Below are 27,831 nucleotides of genomic sequence, written 5' to 3'. Positions count from 1 at the left end.
CAAAGCAAGTTCCAGAACAGCCACGACTGTTACACAGAGAGACCCTGTCTTGAAAAAAAAAAATTTTTTTGATTTACAAAGTTTCTGATTATCTGGCTGATACTTCTAATTTTTAAAGTATTTTTTGTTTTGTCATGATGTACAAAAGGTAAATAAATTGTTCAAGATCATATAATTCTGATTAAAATTATTTTAAAATGTATGTGGTATGTGTATTTTCTCTCTTTTGTGATACTGGGGATTCAACATGCTAAATGCTCTATTACTGAGCCACCACCCCCCCCCAGTCCTTTAAGGTGACATCCATATAAATTCAGTGACCAATGTTCTAATTCATCAGATTTGGTTTATGAATTTTTGCTTTATTATTAAACCATTAATTTTCAATGAAATGGTTACACCAAACTCATTGGTAGAGTACCTTCCAAAAAGATAAAGTAGTTTTTCTCTTAGAAGAAATCTTAAAAAAAAAAAAAAAGTTGAGAACATTAATTTTTCCTATGACAATTACATTTTAAAATTCATCTTTGATTCTCTTGATCACTATATCTTACAAAGCAAGTGGCAGAACTAAGATAATATTTTAAATTGCTTTTACCACTAGATATAGTCTACCCCAAATGCTCTGAGCAAAGTAGGGGATTTCCACAGAGGTGAAAAAGGCCTTGTACCAAATGAACTAGGACTTAAGAGCTGAGGTCAAATATCTCTTCTCCTAACGAGGAAGCAGCTGTACATTAAAGGGTGTATTTCATCAGGCTACACTGTACTGACTATTAGCAAGGGATTTAGTTCTCCAATTAAATGTTATTATATCTTATTAAGGAAAACAGAAAGTATACCCTAGGCACATTTCTTATGACAAAAGCAGTAATTAAAACAGAAACCAATTTAAAAAGACAGAAAGAAAAGCAAAAGATCTGAAGAGAACATTTACTATGCAGATAATGAAAGACGTACACTAATACATAAAGACAGCAGAATAAAAAAAAATGGGAATTCACATTTCAAGAGCCACTTAATAGCCAATAAGCATTAAAAACACTTTCAATTTACAAACTTAAAAAGCCAAATCATTTCATGCAAGATAAGGACACATTACAGTGATATAGTAGAATGCTAAAGGCAAAAACATATTAAATGCAGTCAGAGAAAAAGAAACCCAAAGACTAACAGGTGAGTTAGTAGCAATACTGGAAGCCAAAGACAGAAACGAGGCTACTCAGGAACATGTAAAAAGTATTCAAAATCAACATGCTAAAAGACCATCATCTAAGTACAATGATTATATTCAGCAAAAAATTTTCCAAGAATAACAATGAACCAAAAGTTTATCATCAAAACCAAACCAAACCCCTCTTTTAATAAAAGCATCTACAAAGGAAGTACTTTAGTCACAAGAAAGATAGTTCCAGATGGATAAACACAGTAATGAATGGAGAGCATAGTAGAAATGTGGGACACATTAAGTACTGGCTATAAAACACAACAATTCTAAACAGGCTTCTAGTTATCTGGTAATAATAATTTTAAAAGGAGTTCAATTACATGACAAAAATAGCATATAAATTTTGAAGAGGGTTAATAGAGTTAACAATTCTAAGATAAAGATGAAAAAAACGAGAACGTAGAATTGTAAGAAAATATGTAACATCCAAAGAAGGAGATTAAAAAAAATAGGAAATCTCAAATCAATGTAAAAATGAAAAGACTAGAAATGTAAGACAGGGCAAACAAAATATAAAGAACTATATTAGTGCAAATAAATTATAATGTTCTGCCCCTAAAGATATTTAAAACTGCTTAAGACAAACAAACCACAAAATTCCAGCCAGCGCAGAGACGGTTCAGTGATTAAGAACACATATTGTTCTTGAAGAGGCCCCAAATTCAGTTCTTAGCACCCACAGTGGGTGGCTCACAACATTCTGTAGCTCCAGATCCAGGATCCAACACCCTCTTCTGGCCTTCACAGGTACCTGCCCTCAAGTACACACACCCTCACACAGACACACATAAAACTTAAAATAAAAATGAAGTCTAGAGGGGGGAAGAGAGAGAGAGAGGGAGGGAGAAAGAAAGAAAGAAAGAAAGAAAGAAAGAAAGAAAGAAAGAAAAATTCGAACAGATACTCTTTTACTTATTAGTGGTGCTGGGAATTGAATCCAGAGTGGTGTACATACTAGGCATATGTTCTATTAATCAACATTTAGAGCCCTTCCATATACCCTTTTAAGTATTTACTTGAAATAGAAAAGTATAGGGCTAGGGATATTGCGCAGTTGTACCTTGGTCTATATTAAACTTTGGATTCAATTCTTATACCACAAAGAATATTGCTCAGTTGTACCTTGGTCTGTATTAAACTTTGGATTCAATCCTTAGTACTACAAAATAAATGAATAAACAAACAATATGTACAAATGTAGATACCATCTAGTTATATAAAAATCGTTTAGTGAGAAATTTAAAATATATTTTTCATTGGTAAAATTAATATAAATGATAAACTCAGAGATAAGATGAATCAAAACAAGTTGGGCAGTAAGAGACAGTCAATATTAAAATTAAAAAAGGAGATGTAAAATAGTAATATGTTTCAATAGTAAGAGGGTACCTATAATAACTCTGATGACAAATATTTTAAAAATCCTAGAAAAATCTAATTTATCAAATGTGACACCCTGAATTAATTAAAAAAAAAAAAAATCTGAGTAGCCCTTAACCACTAAAGAGATTAAACTACCAGCCTAACATCTGCCACCAACAAAACTGTAGGGTCAATTAAATTCAATGACAAATGTTCATGGCAGCAGTGATTAGGAGCAGTCCAGTAATGGAGATATGGTGAGGAACAGAATATATTCTTGGTGATTATGCTAATTAATGTGAAAACACACACACACACATCATCATCATCATCATCATCATCATTTGGAAGACCTGTACAATTTAGGGAACCAGTATTTTCCCAAATGACTAATGCAAGAATGAAAGTCCTTCAAAGTACAAACTAGATAGACAGATTTTAGTTAAGTTCTTTCATAGTTTCAAATTTACACTGTAGGCAACTTTTTTTCTTTCTTTCTTTCTTTCTTTCTTTCTTTCTTTCTTTTTTTTTTTTTGGTTTTTCGAGACAGGGGTTTTCTGTGTAGCTTTGTGCCTTTCCTGGAACTCACTAGGTAGGCCAGGCTGGCCTCGAACTCACAGAGATCTGCCTCCCGAGTGCTGGGATTAAAGGCGTGCACCACCACCTCCTGGCCACTGTAGGCAACTTTTAAGAAACTATATTATCAAAATTGATTAATATGAAAGAAAATACAACTATCTGAAAATATTACTAAAATGTCTCTCCATTTCCAAACACTTAGCTAGCCAATGTCAGCTCAGAAGTAATACTTGAGCAATTAATGGTCACATGAAAACTATTTGCAAAACCATAATACAATGCCACTCTTATCACTAATTTTTTTGGAAGGGAAATAGCTATTTTTCACTAAATATGTTACCTAAGTCAAGATGTAATCAGTTTAGTTTTTAATTATACCAATAAATATGTTTGAAGATAATCAGTTTAACATCTCATGTAGTAATTATCAACAGATATAACTGGAGTGTGCAATAGTTGTAGAAATGTAAAGGTGTTGGCTGGGAATGTAGAAGAGTGCTTGTCTAGAATACACAAAGCCCTGCCTTAATCCCTAGCACTGCATAAATTTAGCGTGGCAGTATGTCTGTAATCCCAGCATTAAAGAGAAGGCAGCAAAAAGATCAAGAGTTCAAATCCAGAAAAAAACTGTCCAGGCTGCCAGCTGTCTCTGTCTACTGAAAGTTGCTTGCATCCTTCTCCCATTTCTCAGATAATATTATATCCTTCTGAGGTCTTTGATGTGGTTAAAGACTAGATAGTTATAATTTCCTCTGTTATGATAAAAGATACATTAGATATAAAACCTTAGACTCATAAATATAAGATAGATAGGATATCTTCTTTAATGTAACTGTAATTCTTGCTTGATAATTGTTTTGTTATATGTAATTGTACTATGTAAAAGTTAAAACCTTCCTTAAAAAGAAAAGGGGAAGTGCTGTGGATATCGCTCTGTGTAAATAAAGTTCTGATTGGCCAGTGGCCAGGCAGGAAGTATAGGCGGGACAAGAAAGAAGAGAATTCTGGGAAGTAGAGGCTGGGGAGAGACACCGCCAGCTGCCGCCATGAGAAACAACTTGTAAAGACACTGGTAAGCCACAAGCCATGTGGCAAAGTATAGACTAACAGAAATGGGTTAATCCTGGGCTACAGTTAAAGAAAAAAAATGTGTAAAAGACCATGGGCACATGCTGTAACATAAATCTTGGAATATAAAACAAAATATGAATATAAAATATGATTCTTTTTAAGTTCAAAACAGGTGAAAAATGAAATGAAGACCATGGTGACAGTTCAACAATACTCTCCTTCTAGAATAGACACATACACAAACCATTTCTAAGGTATCTGTAGTGTTCTATTAAGCGAGGTGCAGAGAGTCTCTTTTTTTTGTAAATACATTTTCACACACAATAAAAATCTATTAGCTTAGAAGGGGGAAAACAATGTCTTTTCTTAAATGAATTTATAAATGCAATCAATAAGCTATTCAATACAAACACAAGTATTCTAATGAGATTTTTCTATAAAAATTGAGATGATTCATCTGGAAGATAAAAAGAAGAAAAAAAAAATCCACAGCATTCACTGGTCCCCAAAAGAAAGTATCAATGTATGTTATAAAGCTACCATAACTAAACAGTATGGTAACTGCTAAATAGGTCAAAGAGTGTTCAGATCCAAGGTCATAAACAAGGGGATAATGGACTCCCAAATGTTTGACTTTCTTACTCACTAGGCAAGATTAAAAATTAAAGACTGTTTTTTCAACTATTAGATGGGTAAAGATGTTTAGGAAACATTGTTACCATCCAGTGCTACCTAGCAGTAATGAAAATCATGCCTAAGGGGAAATGAAAATTTAAAAATACAATCACCCCAGGGCATTTAACAGACTGCCAGCATTCTCAAAAGAATTTGATTCTACAGAAACAGTATCAGCAGCACCCAAAGCATGTTTATAATAGCTGCAAGGGAAAAAAAAATACAGCTTACAGTATTGTTATAAGAAAATGTTAAAATAGGGCTGGAGTGATGGCTCAGAGGTTAAGAGCACTAGCTGCTCTTCTAGAGGTCCTGAGTTCAATTTAATGAGATCAGGCACCCTCTTCTGGCATGCAGATACACATTCAGACAGAACATTCTATAGATAATAAATAAAAATCTTAAAAAAGAGAATGTTAAAATGTCCACTGATGAGACACAAAGGATAAACATGTCTAATATATTTGTACTAAATAGACATGCTATGGGCAACAAATATCAGGCAAGTTTCTTGGCAGTTTTCAATTTTCAATTTATTCAAACAAATGTTTGGGCTAGAAGAGATGCCTGTCATTTATCTTTTTTATTTAAGAATGTAATGGTTAGGAAACGTATTGGCAACACATTTCAAACATCCTCTTCCTTAAAATAATAATTAGAGAAATACTTAGTTATCTTCTTTTTTTTTAACTTGGGCTCACTGGGTATTGATATACTGGTGACAATGGAGCTCTCCTTTACAACAAGACAATTTTCCAATAGAAAAGCATTCTCGCTGGGAGGTGGTGGTGCACGCCTGTAATCCCTGCACTCGGGAGGCATAGGCAGGTGGATCTCTGTGAGTTCGAGGCCAGCCTGGTCTACAGAGCTAGTCCAGGACAGGCTCCAAAGCTACATAGAAACCCTGTCTCGAAAAACAAAACAAAACAAAACAAAAAGAAAGAAAAGCATTCTCTTACACTATCAGGTATATGCGCTTTGTACTAAACCTGTTAGGTAGGATTGCCAACAATCTCAGATTCTATACTATTACACATACATCCGTTTTCTTTTTGCTTTCTTAGGGGGAACACTGTGAGTCCTCAGGTCATTTGTATTATACAAGTTTAGGAAAGATTTTCATTAACATCCCCATTCTAATTTTACCTTCAGAGAGAATACTCGTTAGAGTTGCTTAAAGTTAGGCATTTCAAACTGCCAAATCGCGATTAAGAGAAACTCGAAAACTTTCAATCTCGGATTTTGAAGTTAAGCCACGTTTTCCTACCAAGTGCTGGTTGGTACTGTCTTCTAACCAACTTCGGGACCAACCTATGGCACTATTCCCTCAACGGTACTCCAGCCTGCTGCTGACTTCCATATGGGGAGGCCCATTTATACGTAATAAATAAATAAATAAGTAATGCCACGTGTTGCCTTGGATTCCACGGAATTCACAAAACTTGAGTTGAGCGGTTTCCCTAAGAAACCTCCGGGAACGAGCTAGTCCAACCCGAATACAGGGGAAAAGTTCAGCGCAGAATTTACCACATCCCTTGGGAACGGAGCTGACCTGTGACAGGCGACACCCACAAGACGCTCCGGAGTCCTTCGGCCCCCAAGTGCAGAGACCGCTTCGGAAGCCCTCCACGGGCTCGCACCATGACCACCTTCTCCAAGTTGGAGCAAAATAAGCGTGGCTCCCTGTCCTGGGCCGCCGAGGGATGTGCCCAGTGGCCCCCGAGCGACGCCCACCCCGCCCGGCCGCCCTCAGTCTCCGCCGAGCTCGTCCTCGCCCACGGCTGTCTGTGGACGTCCTCGCCCGAGACGCTCCCCCACCCGACGGAGGGAGCGTTACCTGTCCCCGGGGCGGCCGCCTTCCCTGAGGAGTTGAGCTCGCCGCTCAGTGTCCTTCCCATGCTTTGCCGGCCCGTCCCTTTCTGCTCCTGGCCCCTCGTCCTCCGGCGTCTCCCGACCTCTCCTCACAAACTCGGGCCTCCCGGCCGCGCACGCTCCACTCCCTCAGCCTCACAGGCGGGTAGCAGCCTCGGAACAACCCCGGCGCTGGGAACGTGTCGACTCTCTGGTCCCGGGCGACAGCAACCGGAAGTAAAACCTCGTGGCCCGAGGAAAAAGGGAGGGGGCCGGAGAGACAGAAAGTGAAAACTGAAGCTCCCGTGGGCTCCTAACAGATGGGAGCCAATCACCACGAGGACGCCGAGGCGCAGGCGCGACCGTCAGCCGCGTCCACGTTGCGCTTGCTTTTCCTCTCTGCGCAGGCGCGAGGGCCACAGCGCGCCTCGGATTGGCCAGCCAAGCCAGTTCCGTGGTTTCTCGCGGGACCTAGGCGGCCGGATATGGATGGCGTGCCACAGGAAGGCAGGATCCTGAGTCAGGTCAGCCTCTAGTGTCTCGGGGGTTGCTTCTGCCCGATTTCCGGTGTTTCGTGTACCAGGTGTTATAATGGGACAGGGCAAGGTAGTACAATGACTCTTCAGTCTGGTGTTCTTGCTGAGGCCATTTCAGGTTTAATTAGAATCTGATCTTCATGGAGAATCCTGTGGAAATTAGCCAACTCTATTCTAGGTCCGATGCCCCAAGTAACTTAGCTTCTGTTTAACTGCTTGATTGTCCAAACTTTACCCCTGCAGCTGCTGAGTGAAATACAACCATGTACTTTTGCCTTTAAAAACCACTTAGTGTAAATATCACTTAGGTCCGAATGCCTGAGTATAGGCTCAGCCAGCTGGAGTAAAGACTTATCAACTGGCCATCAACTGAGCTATCATCTCTGGTGACTCTGGTTGGGTTGGTCTGGCCCAAGTGCAACATTTCTGAAACCTCACTGCTGTTTGAATTTGCTGAATATTAAATCCATACAAAACTTAAGTTCATTGTGTGAATTCCCCAGACCAAATTGAAGTTTATTATCTATATGGAAAGTGTTGAGGTGACTATAAGTAACAGTTCTGGTCTCTCCTCACTAGAGATAAATATCCCTGAAAGAAATTAAGCAGTACCAAGTCATGGACCATGTGCCATGGTTTGAATATTTGTTACAATGAGATTTAGATATTCAATAGGATAGTATACTTATGCCCAGTGCAATATTATGAGATTAGAGCCATGAACAAGGAAAAGAAGGACCCTGTTCGTAATTGAGTTCATTGCAGAGGTGAATTAAATTATAAGGTACCACAATTATTTCAGGTAATAATGTGCTGTGAAAACCTAGTGAATGGAGTTGGAAGTTGGAGACTGGAACAGAAGAAGTGGGACGATTAAGATGCACCTAAAGGGGATGCTTGAAGTTAAAACTCAAAGATGAAAGTGACCAAATGAATCCTTTGAGGTAGAGTTTTATGAGCAGAAAGGAAAACAAGTGTAAATGCCCCCCCACCCACCCAAAGGTGAAAATAAGTGTTTGAAAAGTGAAAAAAACAGAAGATGTTCACAGTGCCTAAGAGCTGAGAGAACAGTCAGGCAATTGCCTACCACACAAGCATGAGGAGCTGAATTCTATCCCCAGAACTCATGTAAGGGGAAGAGGTGGCCCAGTTTATAACCCCAGCACTGAGGAAGGGGAAGCAGGTAAGCCATTTCTAGTCTACTTGTGAATCCAAGACCAATGAGACCCTGTCTTAAAAGATAATATGGACAGATGCTGAGGAACAACACCCGAAGTTGACTTGTGATCCCCACACATATTGCACACATGCACAACACACAAACATGCATCTGCAAGCATCTACATACAGACAGAATAAAAGTACATAAAACCTAGGCAAAGGATGTAGTTCAGTTGTTTATCCAGTATGCAAGAAGCTCTAGGTTTAATCCCCAGAAATGTATAAATTGGGTATGGTAGTGAAGGCATATAATCTCTGAAGGTAGAGGTAAGAAGATTAGGAATTCAAAGTCATCCTCAGCTACATAGCAAATTTGAGCCCAGGCCAAACCACAAGGTTATCTGTCAAAAACTGCACAGACTGTACACCTTAATGGTTTGTCTTAAACCAGTCAGGGCAAGAAATAGCTCACTGCCAGGTTTCTGGTGCATGAGATATATGATGGGATCTGATGAGATCTTTATTTTGGAAATACTCTAATGGCCACATAACACACTGGGTTTGATGTTGTTGGTTTTTTACTCTGGTCTCTGGGGGGCCTGCCACCCAGCTCCCAAATAAATCACACAGAAGCTTATTCTTTCTTATGAATTCCCAGCCTTAGCTTGGCTTGTTTCTTGCCAGCTTTTCTTAAATTATCCCATCTACCTTTTGCCTCTGGGCTTTTTCCTTTTCTTTTTTTCTTTTTTTCCTTTTCTTTTTCTTTCTTTTTGGTTTTTTCGAGACCGGGTTTCTCTGTGTAGCTTTGTGCCTGGAACTCGCTTTGTAGACCAGGCTGGCCTCAAACTCACAGAGATCCGACTGGCTCTGACTCCCGAGTGTGGTGGGGATTAAAGGCATGCGCCACCACCGCCCAGCCTTTTTCCTTTTCTTAATTCTGTATATCTTACTTTCACTCTTACTCTGTGGCTGGCTGAGTGGCTGGCCCCTGGAGTCTTCCACCTTCTCTTGTTTCTAGATCTTTCTCTACTCCCAGATATTTCCTCCTCTTTATTCTCTCTGCTTGACAGCCCTGCCTATCCTTTCTCCTGCCTTGCTATTGGCCATTCAGTTCTTTATTAGACTAATCAGGTGTTTTAGGCAGACAAAGTAACACAGCTTCACAGAGTTAAACAAATGCAACATAAAAGAATGCAGCACATGTTTGCATCATTAAACAAATGTTCCACAGCATAAACAAATGTAATATCTTTTTGTTGTTGTTGTTTTGTTTTGTTTTGTTTTTCGAGACAGGGTTTCCCTGTGTAGCTTTGCGCCTTTTCCTGGAACTCACTTGGTAGCCCAGGGTGGCCTCAAACTCACAGAGATTGGCCTGGCTCTGCCTCCCGAGTGCTGGGATTAAAGGCATGCCCCACCACCGCCTGGTGTAACATATCTTAAAATAATATTACACAACCGTTTGGAGGTGTGGGAGTGAGGCAGAAGAAGAAACTAGAATAGACTTGATTTTTGGATTGGATTATAGTTTCCATTTCTTTCACATCCCCCATGGTATCTTGTACAAAATTTTACTCAAAACAATCTTAATAGATAAATACAGACTTACGGAGTATGTTTCATTGCAGTAGAAAGAGGAAAGAACCAGTGGGAGAAAACAAAGAACAGTGCATTCAAAGAACCAGGGCATACTGAGTTCATTCATTCCACTGTTTTGGGGGGAAAGCCCTGTAAAATTGGTCCAATAATGATTTATGTTACTTGAAATCTTCTTGTTCCAAATCTGCTCTTAAGTTAGCTGCTAATTTTACTTTCTCATTTGAATACTAGCAATCTCAGATGTGAATATTTGCAAAGAACAAGAAATATATATGCATAAACACAGACATATCATAATACTCTGTCTTTTTTTTTTTTTAAGATTTATTTATTTATTATGTATACAGCATGTATGACTGCAGGCCAGAAGAGGGCACCAGATCTCATTACAGATGGTTGTGAGCCACCATGTGGTTGCTGGGAATTGAGCTCAGGACCTTTGGAAGAGCAAGCAGTGCTCTTAACCTCTGAGCCATCTCTCCAGCCCATAATACTCTGTCTTAATCACTGTTCTATTGCTGTGAAGAGACACCATGACTAAGGCAACTTTTATAGAAAAAAGCATTTAATTGGGGGCTTGCTTATAGAGGTTTAGTCCATTGTCATCTGACAAGGAGCATAGTGGCATGCAGGCAGTGCTGGAGCAGTAGCTGAGAGCTACATCATATCAAAATCATAATCAGGCAGAGAGGGGGCTTGTTGAAACCTCAAAACCCTTCCCTAATGACACACTTCCTCCAATAAGGTCACACCTCCTATTCCCTTTAATCCTTTCAAATAGTGCCACTCCCTGGTGACTAAGCATTCAAATATATGAACTTCTGGGAGCCATTCTTACTGAAAGCACATGTACCCATTTTTTTTTATGATAGGTAAACAATTCATAAAAGAGGGGGAAATTAGAAAGAGAATGACTTCTTAGTAAAGAAAGCTTCCTGGGGTGGAAAGTAAGTTCCTATTACTGAGGACATCATGCACTTCAGACACAGGACCCAGAGGCCCCTGAGCTGTAACTGACCTGAAAGCTAGTTGATGATTAGCTTCCATGGTACCAGAAGGCACCATGTAAGTTTCCAAAACAGGGAATCAACCAACAGTCTTAACCACCTATGACACCTATGAACCACAACAATGACCAACAAGGCACGATAACCCTTAGGGTACAATAATGGCACACATATGTAGTAGCCAACATCTCTCTAATTTGATTTAAGATCTGCTCAATAAGAAAGCAATCATGCCTGGTACTGGGAACCTAGCCAATTACTTGGGGGCTGGTGATGTCATGAATCTTGGAGAACTATAACTGCTTTACCAGCCTAATCCCCAACTATATTCTAGATATTTCTTCTTCTTTTTCTTTTTTGAGACAGGGTTTCTCTGTAGTTTTGGAGCCTTTCCTGGAACTCACTCTAGAACGGGCTGGCCTCAAACTCATAGAGATCTGCCTGCCTCTGCCTCCTGAGTGCTGGGATTAAAGGCATGTGCCACCACAGCCCAGCTCTAAATATTTAATCTTTTTTTTTTTTTGAGCTGAGGATAGGACCCAGGGCCTTGTGCTTGCTAGGCAAGCGCTCTACCACTGAGCTAAATCCCCAACCCAATATTTATTCTTTTTTTTTTTTTTTTTTTTTTTTTTTGGTTTTTTTGAGACAGGGTTTCTCTGTGTAGCTTTGCACCTTTCCTGGATCTTGCTCGGTAGACCAGGCTGGCCTTGAACTCACCAATATTTATTCTTATACCCACAGATAATTGTAGTGACACATCAAGGAAACATCTCTTTGCAACTGGTGGAGGCCATTACAGAAAACCACAACCAATCAAAATGCAGAATAATGAGGCCCAGTCTCAATGGATACATCTATAATACAACTCCATCACCTAAGACTCAGGAAGCATTGTGGAAGAGTGGGTGGAAAGATTGTAGAGCTAACGTGAAACGGGGAAATCTCAGGAGGCCTCAGCCCTAGAGAAAGAACTACAGGTAGCTAAATAAGACTGAAATCTGAAGAAATTGATTTCCCCTGGAAAGAGCACACTAAATTGGTTATTCAATACTAAAAATGGTCACACCTGAAAGCATATGAATGACGTTATACAAACTGGGCAGGTTGTATTTAAGAAAGAGTGTGTGTGTGTGTGTATGTGTGTATGTATACATAGGTAACAACAATAAAAAAAGGCAATATGAAAAAGCAAGAAGTATGGGGGAGGGTTTGGAAGGAGGAAAGGGGAGGAGAAATTATCTAATAATATTACTCCCCAAAATATAAAAAAAAGTTTTTAAAGAGAAGGCCTCCTGGGGGGTCTGGAGGACCAAGGTTCTATTTCAAGCATCCACATTGTAAATCACAACCTTCTATAACTCCATTTCTAAGAAATCTGATGCACTCTTCTGGTCTCCAAGAGCACCAGGCACACAAGTGATGCACAGCCATATGTACAGGCAAAAATACATAAAATTAAAAAAAATTAAGGCCTATTATGCTGCATGACATAATCCCAAAAAGTGTCTACAACAAAATAAAGCATAACCACACAAAATGAGTTCAGTGCAAAAACATGGCTGGTATGTGATTATCACATTACTGGAAAGTAACAGAGATAGATAAGGTAGACAGGTAGTCTCAAACTACAGTGTAAAAGTCAGTCTTTCCAGCTTGGGACAGGTTGCTCATTACTCTTATAAAGAAAAAACAATCTAGTATTGACTTAGTCATGTGGTTATTAGTAATCACTGTTATGCAGATCTATAATGAAAAGGAGCAATCAAGACAAAAGTGAAAATGTGCCTTTTGTGGAGAAAAGGAGCACCAGGAAGTGTTTTGTTAGAGCCAAGTGCTGTGATCTAAAAGACAAAAAGTTTAAAGAAAAGCCTGATTCTAGCTGGGTGGTGGTTGCGCATACCTTTAATCCCAGCACTCAGGAGGCAGAGGCAGGCCGGCAGATTTCTGTGAGTTCAAGGCCAGCCTGGTCAGCAGAGCGAGTTCCAGGACAGGCTCCAAATGCTACACAGAGAAACTTTTGTCTCAAAAAACAAAAACAAACAAACAAAAAAGAAAAGAAAAGAAAAAATTAAAAAGCTTTATTCTAAATGGAATTAAGGGAGTTTGGGACTCAGGGCAAAGCCCCACCCAGCCAAGCTTCCAACTCCTGAAAGTAATTAAAGAAAAGCTTAAGCAGTTGAGGAAACCATTAAAAAGAGAAAGCTCCCGCAAATGCAGCTGAAGGAGGAGGCCTAGTTCCAGTCCCATCAGTCAGTGGAACTTGGCAGCTTCAGGGGGAGACTGGAATTGTGGGAGCATTTAGGTGGTTCTGGCTTTATAGTCAAGGATACAAGCTAAGGAAAGCTGGCCAGGCCAGACCAGGGTATCTTTGCATGGAGGCCAAGAGAGGATATGTATAAAACTGTGAGGGGAATCCTGGATTATGTTGTAGACCCCAAGATGTTAGAGATGCCAGAATAATGGGATACCTGTCAAGGAAAGTTGCAGACTGGTTATGGAACCAGCACAGGAGAGAAAAATATGTTGCAATCAACAAAGCTGAAAGGAGTTGGAGATCTGAAGCATCCTTTGACATCAGACATGGAGATGCAGAATTTGGAGTTTGCCTTGCTGAGTTTTAGACTTGCTTTAGTCTAAGTATTTCCTTACTATGCCTTTTTCCTTTATTTTTGAATAGTAATGTATATTCCGTGCCACTGTATGTTGGAAGTATACCATTTGCTTTTTTTGGTTTTGATTTTACAGGGGTATACATGAATTTCAGAAGAGACTTTGAATTTTGGACTTTAAAACAGTGTTGAGAGAGTGGATAGACTGTGGGGACTTTGAAGTTAGACTGAATGCATTTTGATAAGACAGCAAGCCTATAGGGGTCAGGGAATGGAATGTGGTGGTTTAAATAATAATGGCCCCCAGAGGTTTATATATTTGAATGCTTAGTTACCAGGGAGTGGAACTCTTTGATAGGATTAGAAAGATTACAGGGCTTGACCTTTTAGAAGGAAGTGTGTCACTGGGGGGGTGGGTTTTGAGTCAACAAGCACCACTCCCCTCTCCCTAATGGTCATGAAGTAGCTTTCAGCTACTGCTCCAGCACTGCCTGCATGCTACCATGCTCCCTGCTATGATGATAATAGACTTAAACCTCTGAAACTGTAAGCAAGCCCCCAATTAAATGCTTTCTCTTGTAAGAGTTGCCTTGGTCATGGGCCGGGCTGTGGTGGTGCACGCCTGTAATCCCAGCACTCAGGAGGCAGAGGCAGGTGGGTCCCTGTGAGTTTGAGGCCAGCCTAGTCTACGGAGTGAGATCCAGGACAAGCTCCAAAAACCGCAGAGAAACCCAGTCTCGAAAAACAAAACAAAACAAAACAAAAGAGTTGCCTTGGTCATGGTGTCTCTTCACAGAAATAGAACAGTGATGAAGACACAGAAATAAAAAAATATTCTAAGGAACTACTATGAACAATTCATGGCAACAAATTAGGTAAATTGGATAAACACATTTTGAAAAAGGAACAGATTGCTAAAACTGACCCAAGAAGAAATAGAAATGTAGGCTAGCAGGATGACTCAGTGAGCTAAGGCACTTGCCTCTAAATCTAACAGTCTGAGTTCATACCTCAGGACACATATTGTGGAAGGTGAGAATTGCCTCTTGCAAGTTGTCCTCTGATGTCTATACACATGCTTACCACAGATAGATAAATGTAATTAAAATTTTAAAAAATAATAGAAAATGTGAATAAACCTATCTCAAGTAGGTTTAAGTTAGTAATTTAAAAGTTTGCACACACAAAAATCCCAGATTCAGGGAGCTTCACTGTGAATTCTAAAAAGATGTTCAAAGACTGACATCAATGCTTCACAACCCCTTTTTACAAAACAGATGTAGTAAAATTTCCAAAATCACTCATGAGTTCATTATCTTGATACCAAGACTAGCAAAATATAACAGGAAAATTACAAACCACATTTCTTATAAATAAAGATGCAAAAACTCCTAAAATCCTTGAAGCCAGCATCACATGGAAAATTTAAATGATCAAACAGCATACCATGATAAATCATATATAAGTGTAGGGACATTTTAATACCAATGGCAATCATCATGATACAAAAGTATAAAACTGTAGTTATTATACCAATTCAAAAGGATATGTTTGAGAAAATACATCCTTTCATGAAAAAAAAAAAAAAAAAAGTAAATTAGGGCTGGAGAGATGGCTCAGAGGTTAAGAGCTCTGACTGCTCTTCCAGAGGTCCTGAGTTCAATTCCCAGCAACCACATGGTGGCTCACAACCATCTGTAATGAGATCTGGCACCCTCTTCTGTATACATAATAAATAATAATTAAAAAAAAAAGTAAATTAGAGATGCTAGGGAACTTCCTCAATAGAGATGTCTATAAAGCATCCATTCTAATATTATGCTTAATAGTGAAACACTGAATGCTTTCCTATTGTGGTCAAAAATAAGACTAGATCTGTCTGCCCAAGAATTTTCTTCAATATTGTACTAGAAGTTATAGCAAAGAGAATCTGGCAAGAGAATAAAAAATGCGTTTATATTAGAAAAGATGACTATAGCATGTTTGTATATGTCCCAAATCCCTAATATCCAGAATGCACATGTGCATAACCACAATTAGAACTAATGAATTCAGCAAGGTTGTAGAATTGATCAATATTTTAAAAAATCCATTTTAATCATGTGTTCTACATTTATACTGAAAAATATTAAATTTAAGGCATTTCCAATACTACAAAAACAATAAGATATTTAGAAATAGATTTCAGAAAAGAATTGGAAGACATAAATACTGAAAGCTACAAAACAATTTTGAAAGAAAAACAAATAAATGGGCAGCTACTCCATGCTTTGAGCCAAAACATTGAACACTGTTAAGAAGACAGTGCCTCCCCCAGTGACCTATAAATTAAATGCATTCTTCATCAAAATCCCAACTGATTTTTCCCTTAGTGGAAATAAGCAGTCTGATCTTATAATTCAGGTGAATGCAACACTTCTAATATAGCTGTAAACACATTAGGAAAGGACGAAATTGACTCATTCTCCCTGATTTCTGAATTTATTACAGAGTTATGGTAGAGAAGGAATTAAGAAAGGAAAGACAGAAAGGGGGCTGGAGGAAAGGTGGGAGAGGGGGAGGGAAGGTGGAAAATGAACAAAGCAGAGAGGGAACCAGAACAAGGATTATTATATCATTGAAGTCTGCAAGTCAAAACATGGAATTTCATAAAAGATTTCCAGCAGTCTCATAAAAGTGTGATTGGTGAGTGAAAGATAAGATGCCATATTAGTTTAAAAAGGGGTGGGGGTGTTTCAGGCTTATACAACTTTTTATCCTGATTTGTTGAATGCAAAAAGAAGCCCCTGAACTTCATAGAACAATTTTGAACATTTTACAAATTTCAAAGACTTTATGATCTTACATTAATGCCAGAGTGATAGGTGTTTCCATTTTACAGAGGAAAAGTTCAATAAGATAATTCTCTGATCATTAAAAAGATACAATACAGTCACTCTCATTTGCCTAAAACCTGCTAATACCTTCCTTCCATGGCAGATGGAATGAAATACAACTTCTTCTTAAAACCACATTTTTCTTCCTTCCTTCCTTCCTTCCTTCCTTCCTTCCTTCCTTCCTTCCTCCCTCCCTCCCTCCCTCCCTCCCTCCCTCCCTCCCTCCCTTCCTTTCGTTTCTTTTTTCAAGACAGGGTTTCTTTTTTCAAGACAGGGTTTCTTTGTGTAGCTTTAGAGATTGTCCTGGAACTCTGTAGATGAGGCTGGCCTCAAACTCACAGAGATCCGCCTGCCTCTGCCTCCTGAGTGCTGGGATTAAAGGCATGTGCCACCATCACCTGGCTAAAACCACATTTCTTACCTTTACCTCTGAGAAATGTTCCTGTCTATGGTGACCATCAAGGATGTACCAGTACATTAGACCTGAGAACTGTCCCATTCTGAGTGGTCCTTCTGAAAGAACTTTGAATAAATGATCAATCAGATGCTAGCTTTCAAGTCACTTTTTTCCTTTCTGACAGCAAGAAGCCAGCCACGGTGCTGATAAAGGAAGGACTTAAAGCTATGGAGTGGAAGAGAAATTGGATCCTGAAGCTCTTCCAGAATGGCATCCTGGAGACCACTCTGGGAACCAATCGGACTCAGCTTTGTCAAAGCGGTTATACTCATTTTCCCTTCCACTGGTCAGATATAAGAATTAATTCTTCACCGGTGTGATGCTGCACGCCTTTAATCCCAGCACTAGGAAAGCAGAGGTGGGTGGATCTCTGTGAGTTTGAGGCCAGCCTGGTCTACAAAGCGAGTTCCAGGACAGCCAGAGCTGTTAAACAGAGAAACCCTGTCTTGAAAAACCAAAAAAAAAAAAAAGAGGTGGATTTTTGAAGTCAACCATCAGAATGGAGGAAAAACACTATAAGCAATTAATAAGCAAATGATTGCTTAAGAAACGTGTAGCAAGCATTAGTATAAAAATTGTAAACATACATGTATATATTCATATATGCTGTGTGTGGCATATACTCAGGTCTGACGAATACTTGTTAGGGAAGAAATGTTGAAGAAAATACAAACATGCAGACATATCACACTGACAAGAAGGAATACCAGAATTCCACAGTAAATATGTTAAAGTAATAAAAGCCTATTACAGCTGGGTATGGTGGCACATGCCTTTAATCCCAGCATTCAGGAGGCAGAGGCAGAGGCAGGTGGATCTCTGTGAATTTGAGGCCAGCCTGGTCTACAAAGAGAGTTCCAGGACACCTAAGGCTGTTACACAGGGAAATCCAGTCTCCAAAAACCCAAAAAAACTAACCCAAAACAAAACAAAGCCAAAACAAAGCAAAAATACCCTCCAAACGCCTATTACATCTGCTTAAAAATGCAGAACACTTGCAAGAAAACATGCAAAAGGGCTGAGGAGATGGCTCAGTGGGTAATGCGCTTGCTGCACCATCTGTGAAGACCTGAGTTTGGGTCCTCAGAACTCAAGTAAAAGCTGAGTGGTGTAGTCAGTCGTTCATAATCCCAGCACTCCTGTACCTAGATGGGCGGAAGAGGAGGCAGGAGGCTCCGTGGAAGCTCACAGGCCTGACATTTGCAGGGGTGAACAGCTGATCCTGTCTGAAACAAAGTGGAAGGTGAAGACTGATGAGGGTATCCTCTGACGGGCATATATTTGCCGCCATTCACATACGAACAGGTACACTCACATACACATCATACAAAGAATAAAACAAGAGCCAAAATTTGATAGACTAAACTTTATCTGCATGTTGGACCACAGGTCATCCAAGCGTTCTTACCTCAGAGGATGACTGCTAGGTTGTTAACAGCAATCCTGACGTTTTCATGTTCAAGTCAGAATGTATTTCTATACTGAGGCTCAATACAGGTTAAAGTGAGAGAATACCCCAAGAGGCTGCAGGTAACTTTGATAATAAGATTAAGTCTTCTGAAAAAAGAAAAGGAAAGAAAATCATAATGAAGCATAATACAGTGCACTTACTGGTTGACTTGCAATCCGGGGAAGACCCGTTTCTCATTTCTGCCTGGCTGCTCATGGCACTCCAGCTTCCTTCTGCTAAAACGGTTAGCGAGTCACCAGATTAAAACTGTCCACCAAGAAACGTGTTTTTCGTCAATGAACTTCAACTATTTGAAAGTTATTTATTTTGAAAAGTGGAAGAATCAGGCATTTTGATCACTAGCTTCACTGGAAGGCTCTTTTTAAAGGCATGAATGTCAGGATACTTTGCTCAGCAGGACTGGTGTAAACTACAGGAGGCCAGTTTTGGCAGCTAGGCACATTTTTGCAAGTGGGTACGCGTTTTAGGAACCAAATATTTTACATACGGACACATCTTTTACATACGGACACAGGTATCCATCCGGGCTTTTCGTCTAAACACAGGACTTGTTAATGGACACGTATTCACACGTGCAACGTGTCAACACGGGCACACATTTTGCACACTTCAGTCTGCATGTACAAGTATGCTCACCTTTGGTGGTGATAGAGTGGGACGCAGGGGTTGCGCGCTGCAAATCAACAGAAACTACAACTCCCAGAGGTGGCCACGGAAGCAGTCAGGCCACGCCCAGCGGCCTGCGCTCATGGGTTGGTCCCTGCTCAGGTCCCGGCTTAAGTCCGGGCTCAGGTCCCAGCACCCGGAGTCACAAGGCCGGTAGGCAGGGGCCCCCAGCCGGCAAGCCGCATGGAGCCTCGCGCCGGGGACGGCTGCTTTGTGGGAGATGTGGGTACGTGCTTCGCGCCGCAGAGGCCACGGGCACCACTTAGGGGCTGGAGCCAGGACCAGGAGATCAGCTTTTAGGGACAGAGTAAGCTCATGGATGGCCATTATCCCGGAGATGGGCAGCACTCCTCGCTCCGAGTTGGTGGGGTGGGATGTAGAGATTCAAGCAGGGTCCGGGTGATCCTTAGCATCTCAGATCGGAGTTTAACGTCTGTCATCTTATTCCAGTCCTGTGCGCTGCGGGACTGGTTATCCCTGTGTTGTATCAGGTGTGGGATTCAGAACTGCCAGTTCACCCGAGCACCGCACAGTTTGGGGATCATGCAGGTCGTTGCCCAGTTCAGTGGCAGAACCTGGGAAGTGTGTGTGCACTGGGCACACTGGTTGGCAGCCTCAGCAGGAGCCCACTGCGGGTGCTGCACCACCTTTCGGGCGCTTGGTGCAGTGTGCGTGCAGGGTCACAGCATCCTACCTATACTCCAGCTGCTCCAGAATGAGGACACGGCCCAACACTGGGACATGCCTGTCGCTCAAGAAGTGTTCTCCGTACCTTTGGGGCAGCTTTAGAATGAAGTGGATTCGAAGGCAAAGGAGCATTCTTTGGAGAATTAAAACTTTTCTTGCTTACAAAGTAATATGATAAATGAAAGTGTATTGTGAAAGCTTGGAAAGAACAAAACAACAACAAAGCTAAACAAACCAAAACGTCCACCCTGCCCTAGCATTTTTTACAGGAGTAAAAACAGTAAGGTAAAGAAAATAAAAAATCTTAAGAGTTAATTTAGCTGAGTAGGAAATTGCAGTCATAACAAAGCAGATAAATATTTTAATTTACTTTTGCAAAACAAACACCTTCAGAATGATCCAAAGACCATTTAATGAACATCTGTTTTTCTTGGCATCCTAGGCTGGTCCAAGACTTTGACCCTGATAGCGTGGTCAGTATTTGATTCAAGTGAATATGCAATGGATAGCTAACCATGGAAGCCTGTTAAGCATTTTTTTGTTCAGGTAGAGGATAGCATGGCATCAGTGCCAGGTATGGTGGCAGTCACCTGTAATCCTATCCCTTGGAAAGCAGAGGAAGTAGGGACATGAGTTCCAGGATAATAGGCTATATCGCAAGACCTTGTTTCTAAATAAATAAATATTTAAAAACATCACTCCCAAGTATATTTTTTGCATAGCTTGTAGAGAAGAAAATCACATTCTCAATTAGTGGGTGCATACTTGTTGGGGTTCTTGCATTTTTTTTTCTTTGCGAGACAGGATTTCTCTGTCCTGGAACTCACTCTGGAGACCAGGCTGGCCTCAAACACAGAGATCCACCTGTCTCTGCTTCCCAAATGCTGGGATTAAAGGCATGCTGGTATGCACCTCTACTGTTCTGGATATTTTGCGATTGTCATTTAAAAAATTTAATATGCTTCTCCCAAAATATGTCTTGCGGATATTTGTATTTCTGGTCTAAATGAAAAAACTGGATGTGTTGGATCAAAACAGTATCACTGTTCCAGCAAAAGTGGGGGCCACCATAGGAATTTTACCTGTGTAACCTGTAATTCTATATTCCTGCTGTATTGTAACCAAAATATTTATCCATACCACTTTTTAGATTATTTTGTTTGCTTATGTAGACAGATTCCTCCTCTCTCAATTTAATGAGGCCTTTGGAGAGAAGGGACAGAAAAGGTCTTCCCTGTATCATTGGGAACCCCAGAGCATCATTCTTTTTCTGTGACCACCCAGTCTTAGCAAGAATTCAGGATGTTTTCCAAGGCTTAGAGTGATACTTTGAAGGGTTGGAATGGAAAACTTATCCTAAAATAGGAACTCAAAGAGAAGTTGTTGACAAACAAGCAAGAAAAGCATACTTGAGACTAAAAAGGGGTTCAAAGGAAATAAACCCACGTTCAGTGAGCAAAACAGCACTCATCCTTATCTTCTCTCCATAACGTGGGTGGCCCTTTGAAGTTATGTGCTTCATGAGAAAACCAAGGCTGCTGATTTCAAATGAAAGCCTTTTCTAAAGTTCTTCAACAGAAATGGAGAACGTAAGCCAGGCATGGAGGTGTGCACTTGTAATCTCAGCTGCTCAGACAGGAGGGTTGTGAGTTCAAGGCCAGCTCAGGCTACTACCAAAAAGAAAACCGAGAAGGCAGAGTGAGAGTGCAGGGCTGTGTGCCACGAAGCCCAGGCTCACCGCGCTCTGTGTGCCACGAAGCCCAGGCTCACCGGGCTCTGTGTGCCACGAAGCCCAGGCTCATCGCGCTCTGTGGCTGGGACTTGGGGACTAAGGGAGGGTGCCCTCGCGTGTTACTAACATCTTAGGTGGCTAGCAGCAGGGAAGGAGGCAAATTACTGGGTGAGTGATGTGGCCAGGAAGGAAAGGATGAAGGATGAGAGTTCCCTGGCTCTGTGGCCGCTTAGGCAATGTTTTCACTTTTACTTTCTCTTTCATTTCCCTAGTCTTTTCAAGTTGCAACTCCCTAGTCCTTCTATGGAGGCAAACATTTGTGTTTTTTTTTAACCTCATTGTATGTTTTTTACAAAATATAGATTGGGATTATTGTAGCTGGAGACCTTTTCTCCAGCCCCCACCAAACCCTGTTAGTCTGACAATCCACTTATAAAATAATCATTCAGATGCTTATATTACTTATAAACTGTATGGCCGTGGCAGGCTTCTTGCTATCTAGTTCTTATATCTTAAATTAACCCATTTCTGTTAGTCTGTAAGTTGCCACGTGGCTCGTGGCTTACCAGTACTTTACATCTCGCTTGTAATGGTGGCGGCTAGCAGTCTCTGACCCAGCCTTCCACCTCCCAGAATGCTCCTCCTCCTTGTACTGCCTACCCGATCCTTCCTGCCTGGCTACTGGCCAATCAGCACTTTATTTATTTTAACCAATCAGAGCAATACATTTGACATACTTGAACATCCCACAGCAGATTATTTTCCTTATATTTTGGAGATTCATAATTAAAACATTTTAAAAGACATGGTTGAGAAATACCTTGAACACAAAAGCAGCTTTTGCTTTTTTTTTTTGAGACAAGGTTTCTCTGTGTAGCCCTAGCTGTCCTAGAACTAGCTCTGTAGATCAGGCTGGCCTTGAACTCACAGAGATCCGCTTGCCTCTGCTTCCTGAGTGCTGGGATCAAAGGCATGTTGTAGTTAAGTTTTTTCTAGTCCTGTCTGGCCCACGGTGAGGACAAATCTCTCTCACCTGCCAGTCCCATAGTCGCTCAGACCCAACCAAGTAAACATATAGAGACTTATATTGTTTATAAACTATTTGGCCATAGTAGGCTTTTTGTTATATAGTTTTTTTTTAATCTTAAATTAATGTGCTAGCATATAGATTAACAAAAATGGTTAATTTAAGATTAAAAAAAAAAACTAGATAACAAAAAGCCTGCCATGGCCATACAGTTTATAAACAATATAAGTCTCTGTATGTTTACTCAGTTGGGTCTAAGCAACTACAGAACTAACAAATTAAAAAAAAAAATGTTCTAACTGTGGACCAGACAAGACTAAAAAAAACCTTCAACTACAGCATGTGCCTCCACCACCACCTGGCCAGCTCAAATTTTAAAATAAAAATTTCTTGACTTCCAAAAGAAAATAGAAGTCACTGAAAGGCTGTGATCAGGTCCCAAATGACCAACTTATTATTTGGCTACATGAGGAGGAAGGGAGATGGGAGCAAGCTGTTAATGGGAGACCAATTATATAGCAAGGATTGAGATGGGGCTCCAGTCCCAGAGGGAGCTTCCTGAAACAGTGCAGGGTCTCAGATATCCATCACAACACTTCCCTCAGGATATAATGCTGAGATTCAGGAGTGAGGCACTTTATCAGAACTGGGGTCTTAGCACTGAGTTGGACCATCCTGTTGTGAAGCCTGACCAGCCAGTTTCCCAATTGACTGTGTTTCCTGCACTCAGTCTTCAGGAGGAGATTTAAGGTTCTCACCCACAAGCTGTCCTTCCCCTTGCTTTTTTTTGTTGTCCTTCCTGGTGCTTGTAACTGGTTTTTATGAAGAGAATGCCTTACTCCTCCCCGATTTGTAACCCCAGAGGAGCTCTCCAGTGGCCAGGAGTGTCAGATGTACCCTCCATGACTAGTGCCCTGCCTGCTATGAAGCTGTCTTTTGCTGATGTCAGTGAGCTGGTGGCAGCTCTTTCCATCCTCAGGTTCTTCTCTAGCCTTTTGTTTCTGTAAGAGCTAATGTTTCTTGTCGGCTTAATTGGACTTGGAATAACCTGGGAGATACACCTCTGGGTATTTCTGTGAGAACCTTTCCAGAGAGATACAACTAAGACCCAAAGGAATGTGGGTGGCTCCTATCCATGGGCTGGCGTCCTAGATGTGATAGGAAAGAAGAAAGGAGAAAGGGAGCTGAGCACCAGCATTCATCTCTCTCTTTCTGCTTCCTCACTGTGAACACCATGTGTGAGCTTCCTCATGCTGCTTTGTCTTTCCCACTGTGGTGGCTTTTATCTCTTACCCTGAGCCAAAATAAACTCCTTTTGCCTCAAGTTGCATTTGTCAGGTGTTTTGACATAGTAATGAGAAAAGTAACTAATATAGTTACTCTTAAACACACTTTAAAATATTTTATTTTTATTGTATGTGTGTGGGTGTTTGGTCTGCATATATGTTTCTGTACTTCATGTATTCAGTGCTGTCAGAGGCCAGAAGAGGGTATTGGATCCTCCAGGGCTGGAGTTACAAATGGTTATGAACCACCATGGAGGTGCTAGGAATTGAGCTTGGGCCTCCTGAAAGAGCAGCTAGTGTTCTTAACAGTTGATCCAACTCTCCAACTCCCTTCTAAACATTTGGATTGTGGTAAAGAACATATAATAAAAAGTTACCGTCTTAACCTTTTCAGATGTAGAATTCAGTAGCATTAAGTACATTGCATATTATGCACAACAGTTACCATCTTTCACCCACAGAACTCTTTTTATCATGCAAAACTGACTCCATACACCTATTAGAAAATAACTCCACCTTCCTCAGTTCCATTATTGTGCTTTCTGTCCCTACAGTTGTGTTTCCTTTAAGTACTTCATGTGAACGGAATCAGATTGCATATGGCCTTTTGTGACTGACTTATTTCACTTAACGTAGTGTTTTCAAGGTTTATTCATGTAGCATGTGTTCATATTTTCTTCTTATGTAAAGTTATGTGTGTATACCACATTTTGCTTATCCACTCATCTCTTGATAAACACTTGTATTATTTCTCTTTGTTGTGTTTACTTGCAAGAGTATAGGTGAGTTTGTTGGGTTTACTTACTGGAGTATGGGTGAGGGGTTACTTACAGGACCAGAGATAACTCAAAAATAGCTGCATTACCAAATGCAGCATGGATGATGGCACATGAAAGCTGGCAACCTGGAGTTTACTGCTCAACTTTGGGTCCACACTGGAGAGTGTCATCTCCAGGCAGCTCAGTTGGTCTGAGCCTCTTCTAGGCTTGGCTTGTTTGAGAGTGTCTCTTATCAGTTCTTACTATTTATGTATGTCTGGATAGTGAGAGACCTTGTGAATCTGGCCAGGATCTTCCTGAAGTTATTGAGTTGTTTGCTTTCTGGGTTTTAAGAAGATTTCTTGCAGAATGGAATGTTTTACCTTCGCTTAGAATATCTCTCTAGGATTGAATGTTTTATCTCAGAAAAAAACAAGAAGTAGCATCTCATTGTGATTTGGGTTTGCATTTCTTTATGATTAGCGATGTTGACAATCTTTCCATATGTTTATTGGCCATTTGTATGTCTTCTTTGGATAAATGTCTGTTAAAACCCTTTGCCAATTTTAAACTTGAACTTTTTGATGTTGTTGAATTGTAGAAGTCCTTTATATATTCTTGATATTAATCTCTTATCAGATATGTAATTTGCAAATATTTCCTTTCATTCTATACATTGTCTTTTAATCTCTGTTGATTATGCCTTTTGATGGACTGGAATCTCTCCCCTCCTCCTCCTCCTGCTCCTCCTCTGCTTCTTCCACTTCCACTTTTGACTGTTACATTTGCTGCTTCTGATTTCTGTCCTTCGTGTTGCTGCTAAGACTATTGCAGGTGGTATTTGTTTACTGGAAAATGTGGTTACCAGCAATTGCATTTTGTCTAAAGACAGATCATATGAAGAAATAAAGTTAGATTGTCTTTTTCAAATTGTATATTTTATACAATTAAAATTCATTGAAGCCATTCCACCTATTCATCCAACCTTCCATCATACAGGTGAACACAGCAACATACATACTAGGTGCTAGGAACACAGAGATGAATAAGCAAAGCTTGACCTGCGCAGTCACAGTTTGTCTTCCTCTGTGATGCTGCCGTGCACTTGCCTGGGTGTTTGGGAGATTTGGCTTCTGAATTCCTATCTCTGGAAGTATTCTCCCATTGTCATTATTGTGGTGCTTGGAATTGTTTCTGCATTCACCTAACTAGGGGTACCTAACTAGGAGCTGCCTGTTACATCTTACACATCTTTGTACATGGAAGTGGAGTGTGCTGATTCCTTGTAGATGTGCCGCTGAATGGATACATGGCAGGAACTGCACGTGATGCCATGGCTCTACCTCAGGGCCTGTTCTGGTCCTGGTGATCTTTCCCCTCCCCTCTCTTCTTCTCCCCTACCCTCTCTTCCCTCCTCCTCCTCCTCCTCCTCCTCCTCCTCTTCTTCCTCTCACCACCCTGATACAAACCTGAGGCTTACCTTGTTGTCCTCTTCTTTTTAAAGTTGCATGCAACTTCTCTTACTTTGGGGTTTTCCTCTCTCACATTGACTTTCAATTGTTGACTAGCTACTTCTCACTATTTCCTCAAACTGTATATTGCTGCTTGATTAGGCACAACCCTCTTGGTAAGGTACAGTATCCAGGGGTACATGTGTGGAACTGTTAGGCACAGCAGTAAGCTATAGCTGTGTCTATATAGGACCAGGGGTGGGAAATGGGATTATAGAGTGAGCCAGATCCATAGCACAAACATCTTTATATGCCCTGACAAGGACTTTGAACTCTGCGCCCTAGCTAGTTGAGATTGCTTATGGATCTTTCTTTTTTTAATTTATTATTTTATTTCATGTGTATTGGTGTTTTGCCTGCATATATCTGTATGAGGATGTTGGATCCCTTGGAACTAGAGTTACAGACAGTTGTGAGCTGCCCTGTGGGTGATGGGAATTCAACCTGGGTCCTCTGGAAGAGTAGTGTGTACTCTTAACTGCTGAGCCATCTCTCCAGCCCTGCTTCTGGATTTTAATAGGAGCACTGGGATCAATTGCGTGGTCACATATGGTGTCTTGGCTGCCAGTGGGCCCTGGAGCCTTATGTGTATTTATTTGTTCTGATGGAAGTAGGAGTGTCTTAGTAAGCGTTCTGTTTCCTCTGCAGGTTTCTGGGTGGAGCGCACCCCTGTGCATGAGGCAGCTCAGCGGGGTGAGAGCCTACAGCTTCAGCAGCTGATTGAGAATGGGGCATGTGTTAATCAGGTCACCGTGGACTCCATCACGCCTCTTCATGCAGCCAGTCTGCAGGGCCAGGCCCAGTGTGTGCAGCTGCTGCTGGCAGCTGGTGCCCAGGTGGGTGATCATATGAGACCGACAGCTACTACCTAGTTGCAGCTGTGGGAGTGGATGGGCCAGGCTCAGGAGAACACTAGAGAGAACAGACTCTAAGTTCGTGCAAACATGGATGGACAGGGTGCTCTAGGTTGCTAAAAGCCACGGGAGGAGGTGGGATGGACCAGAGCAGGGAAGTGTTTATGGATGGGGCAGTTTTAGCAAAGCGGTTTAGCATAAGTCTGCTCTGAGATGGTCAGGGCAGGGCAGGGCAGCCAGGGACCAGGCGCAGACTCTCTGGGAGCAGTTGGGCTTGGGCTGAACAGTTGCCGTGTAGGTTTGACCAACAGAGTTCTTGATTCTAAGTGATCCAAGTGAGGTGCTGGTAAAACAACTGGCTCAGGGCTGGGGAACCCAAATAACAGAACAAACTTCTGACCTGATGCCTTTGCCACATGCTGGTGCTTATAAAGAATATCAGGCAATGGTCTCGGAGCTCACCAGATGAGAGCAGAGCGAAGGCAATGCACCACTTACTCATCCCCAAAGCTTGGAATTGACCAACTTCACAGATTTCAGTGTGTAACCATGTAGAAGCCAAACTTGGATAAATTCTAAGTGTGTTTTCCCAGTCCAGGGAGTTGCCTTCTTCTTGGCTTGTGATTTTTCACACAAGATGAGGCATGCTAAGTAGTATGGAACACTTTTATTTTATTTTATTTTTATAGCCAAAGCTTGAGTTAAAACCCATCTTGATACCCGTTTCTCCAGCTTGCAACCTCAGCCTCTCCTTTTCTGCTCTATGTTTATTATTTGCCTGAGATGGTAGTGAGGGTGAGGCTGGGTTTTAGCCTGCCCTGGGAGGGAGGG

General features: G+C 41.0%; 2 protein-coding genes and 2 long non-coding RNA genes across 7 annotated transcripts in view; 2 read left to right on the top strand and 2 right to left on the bottom strand.

Moving 5' to 3' along the window:
* Positions 1-7,089, bottom strand: part of Tasor2 (transcription activation suppressor family member 2) — a 48,013-nt gene extending 40,924 nt beyond the window's left edge. For all 3 annotated transcript variants that reach the window (XM_036188711.1, XM_036188710.1, XM_036188712.1), the window contains exon 1: positions 6,753-7,089. The gene's annotated coding sequence lies outside the window, so the exon portion shown is untranslated. The remainder of the gene's footprint in view (positions 1-6,752) is intronic.
* A 127-nt stretch (positions 7,090-7,216) lies between these two features.
* LOC118584781 lies at positions 7,217-17,363 on the top strand. Its single transcript, XR_004945054.1, has 3 exons — positions 7,217-7,290; positions 11,808-12,043; positions 17,133-17,363. It is a non-coding gene; the product is annotated as an uncharacterized LOC118584781 (long non-coding RNA).
* Positions 17,364-17,920: 557 nt separating this feature from the next.
* Positions 17,921-19,246, bottom strand: LOC118584780. The gene is made up of 3 exons (XR_004945053.1): positions 19,116-19,246; positions 18,417-18,565; positions 17,921-18,234 (listed from the first exon to the last, which is right to left on the bottom strand). It is a non-coding gene; the product is annotated as an uncharacterized LOC118584780 (long non-coding RNA).
* Asb13 (ankyrin repeat and SOCS box containing 13) overlaps positions 19,174-27,831 on the top strand; it is an 18,240-nt gene continuing 9,582 nt past the window's right edge. The window contains exons 1-2 of one of the 2 annotated variants that reach the window (XM_036189065.1): positions 19,174-19,371; positions 26,795-26,982. In XM_036189065.1, the coding sequence (XP_036044958.1) occupies positions 19,329-19,371; positions 26,795-26,982 (231 nt within the window). In that variant the 5' untranslated portion in view covers positions 19,174-19,328. The remainder of the gene's footprint in view (positions 19,372-26,794; positions 26,983-27,831) is intronic. The other variant, XM_036189064.1, reaches the window with a different exon arrangement.

Source organism: Onychomys torridus, chromosome 5 (genome assembly GCF_903995425.1).
Source record: "Onychomys torridus chromosome 5, mOncTor1.1, whole genome shotgun sequence".
Taxonomy (NCBI): Eukaryota; Metazoa; Chordata; class Mammalia; order Rodentia; family Cricetidae; genus Onychomys; species Onychomys torridus.
The sequence above is the reverse complement of the archived record's forward strand: the minus strand, read 5'-3'. Positions and strand labels throughout refer to the sequence as shown.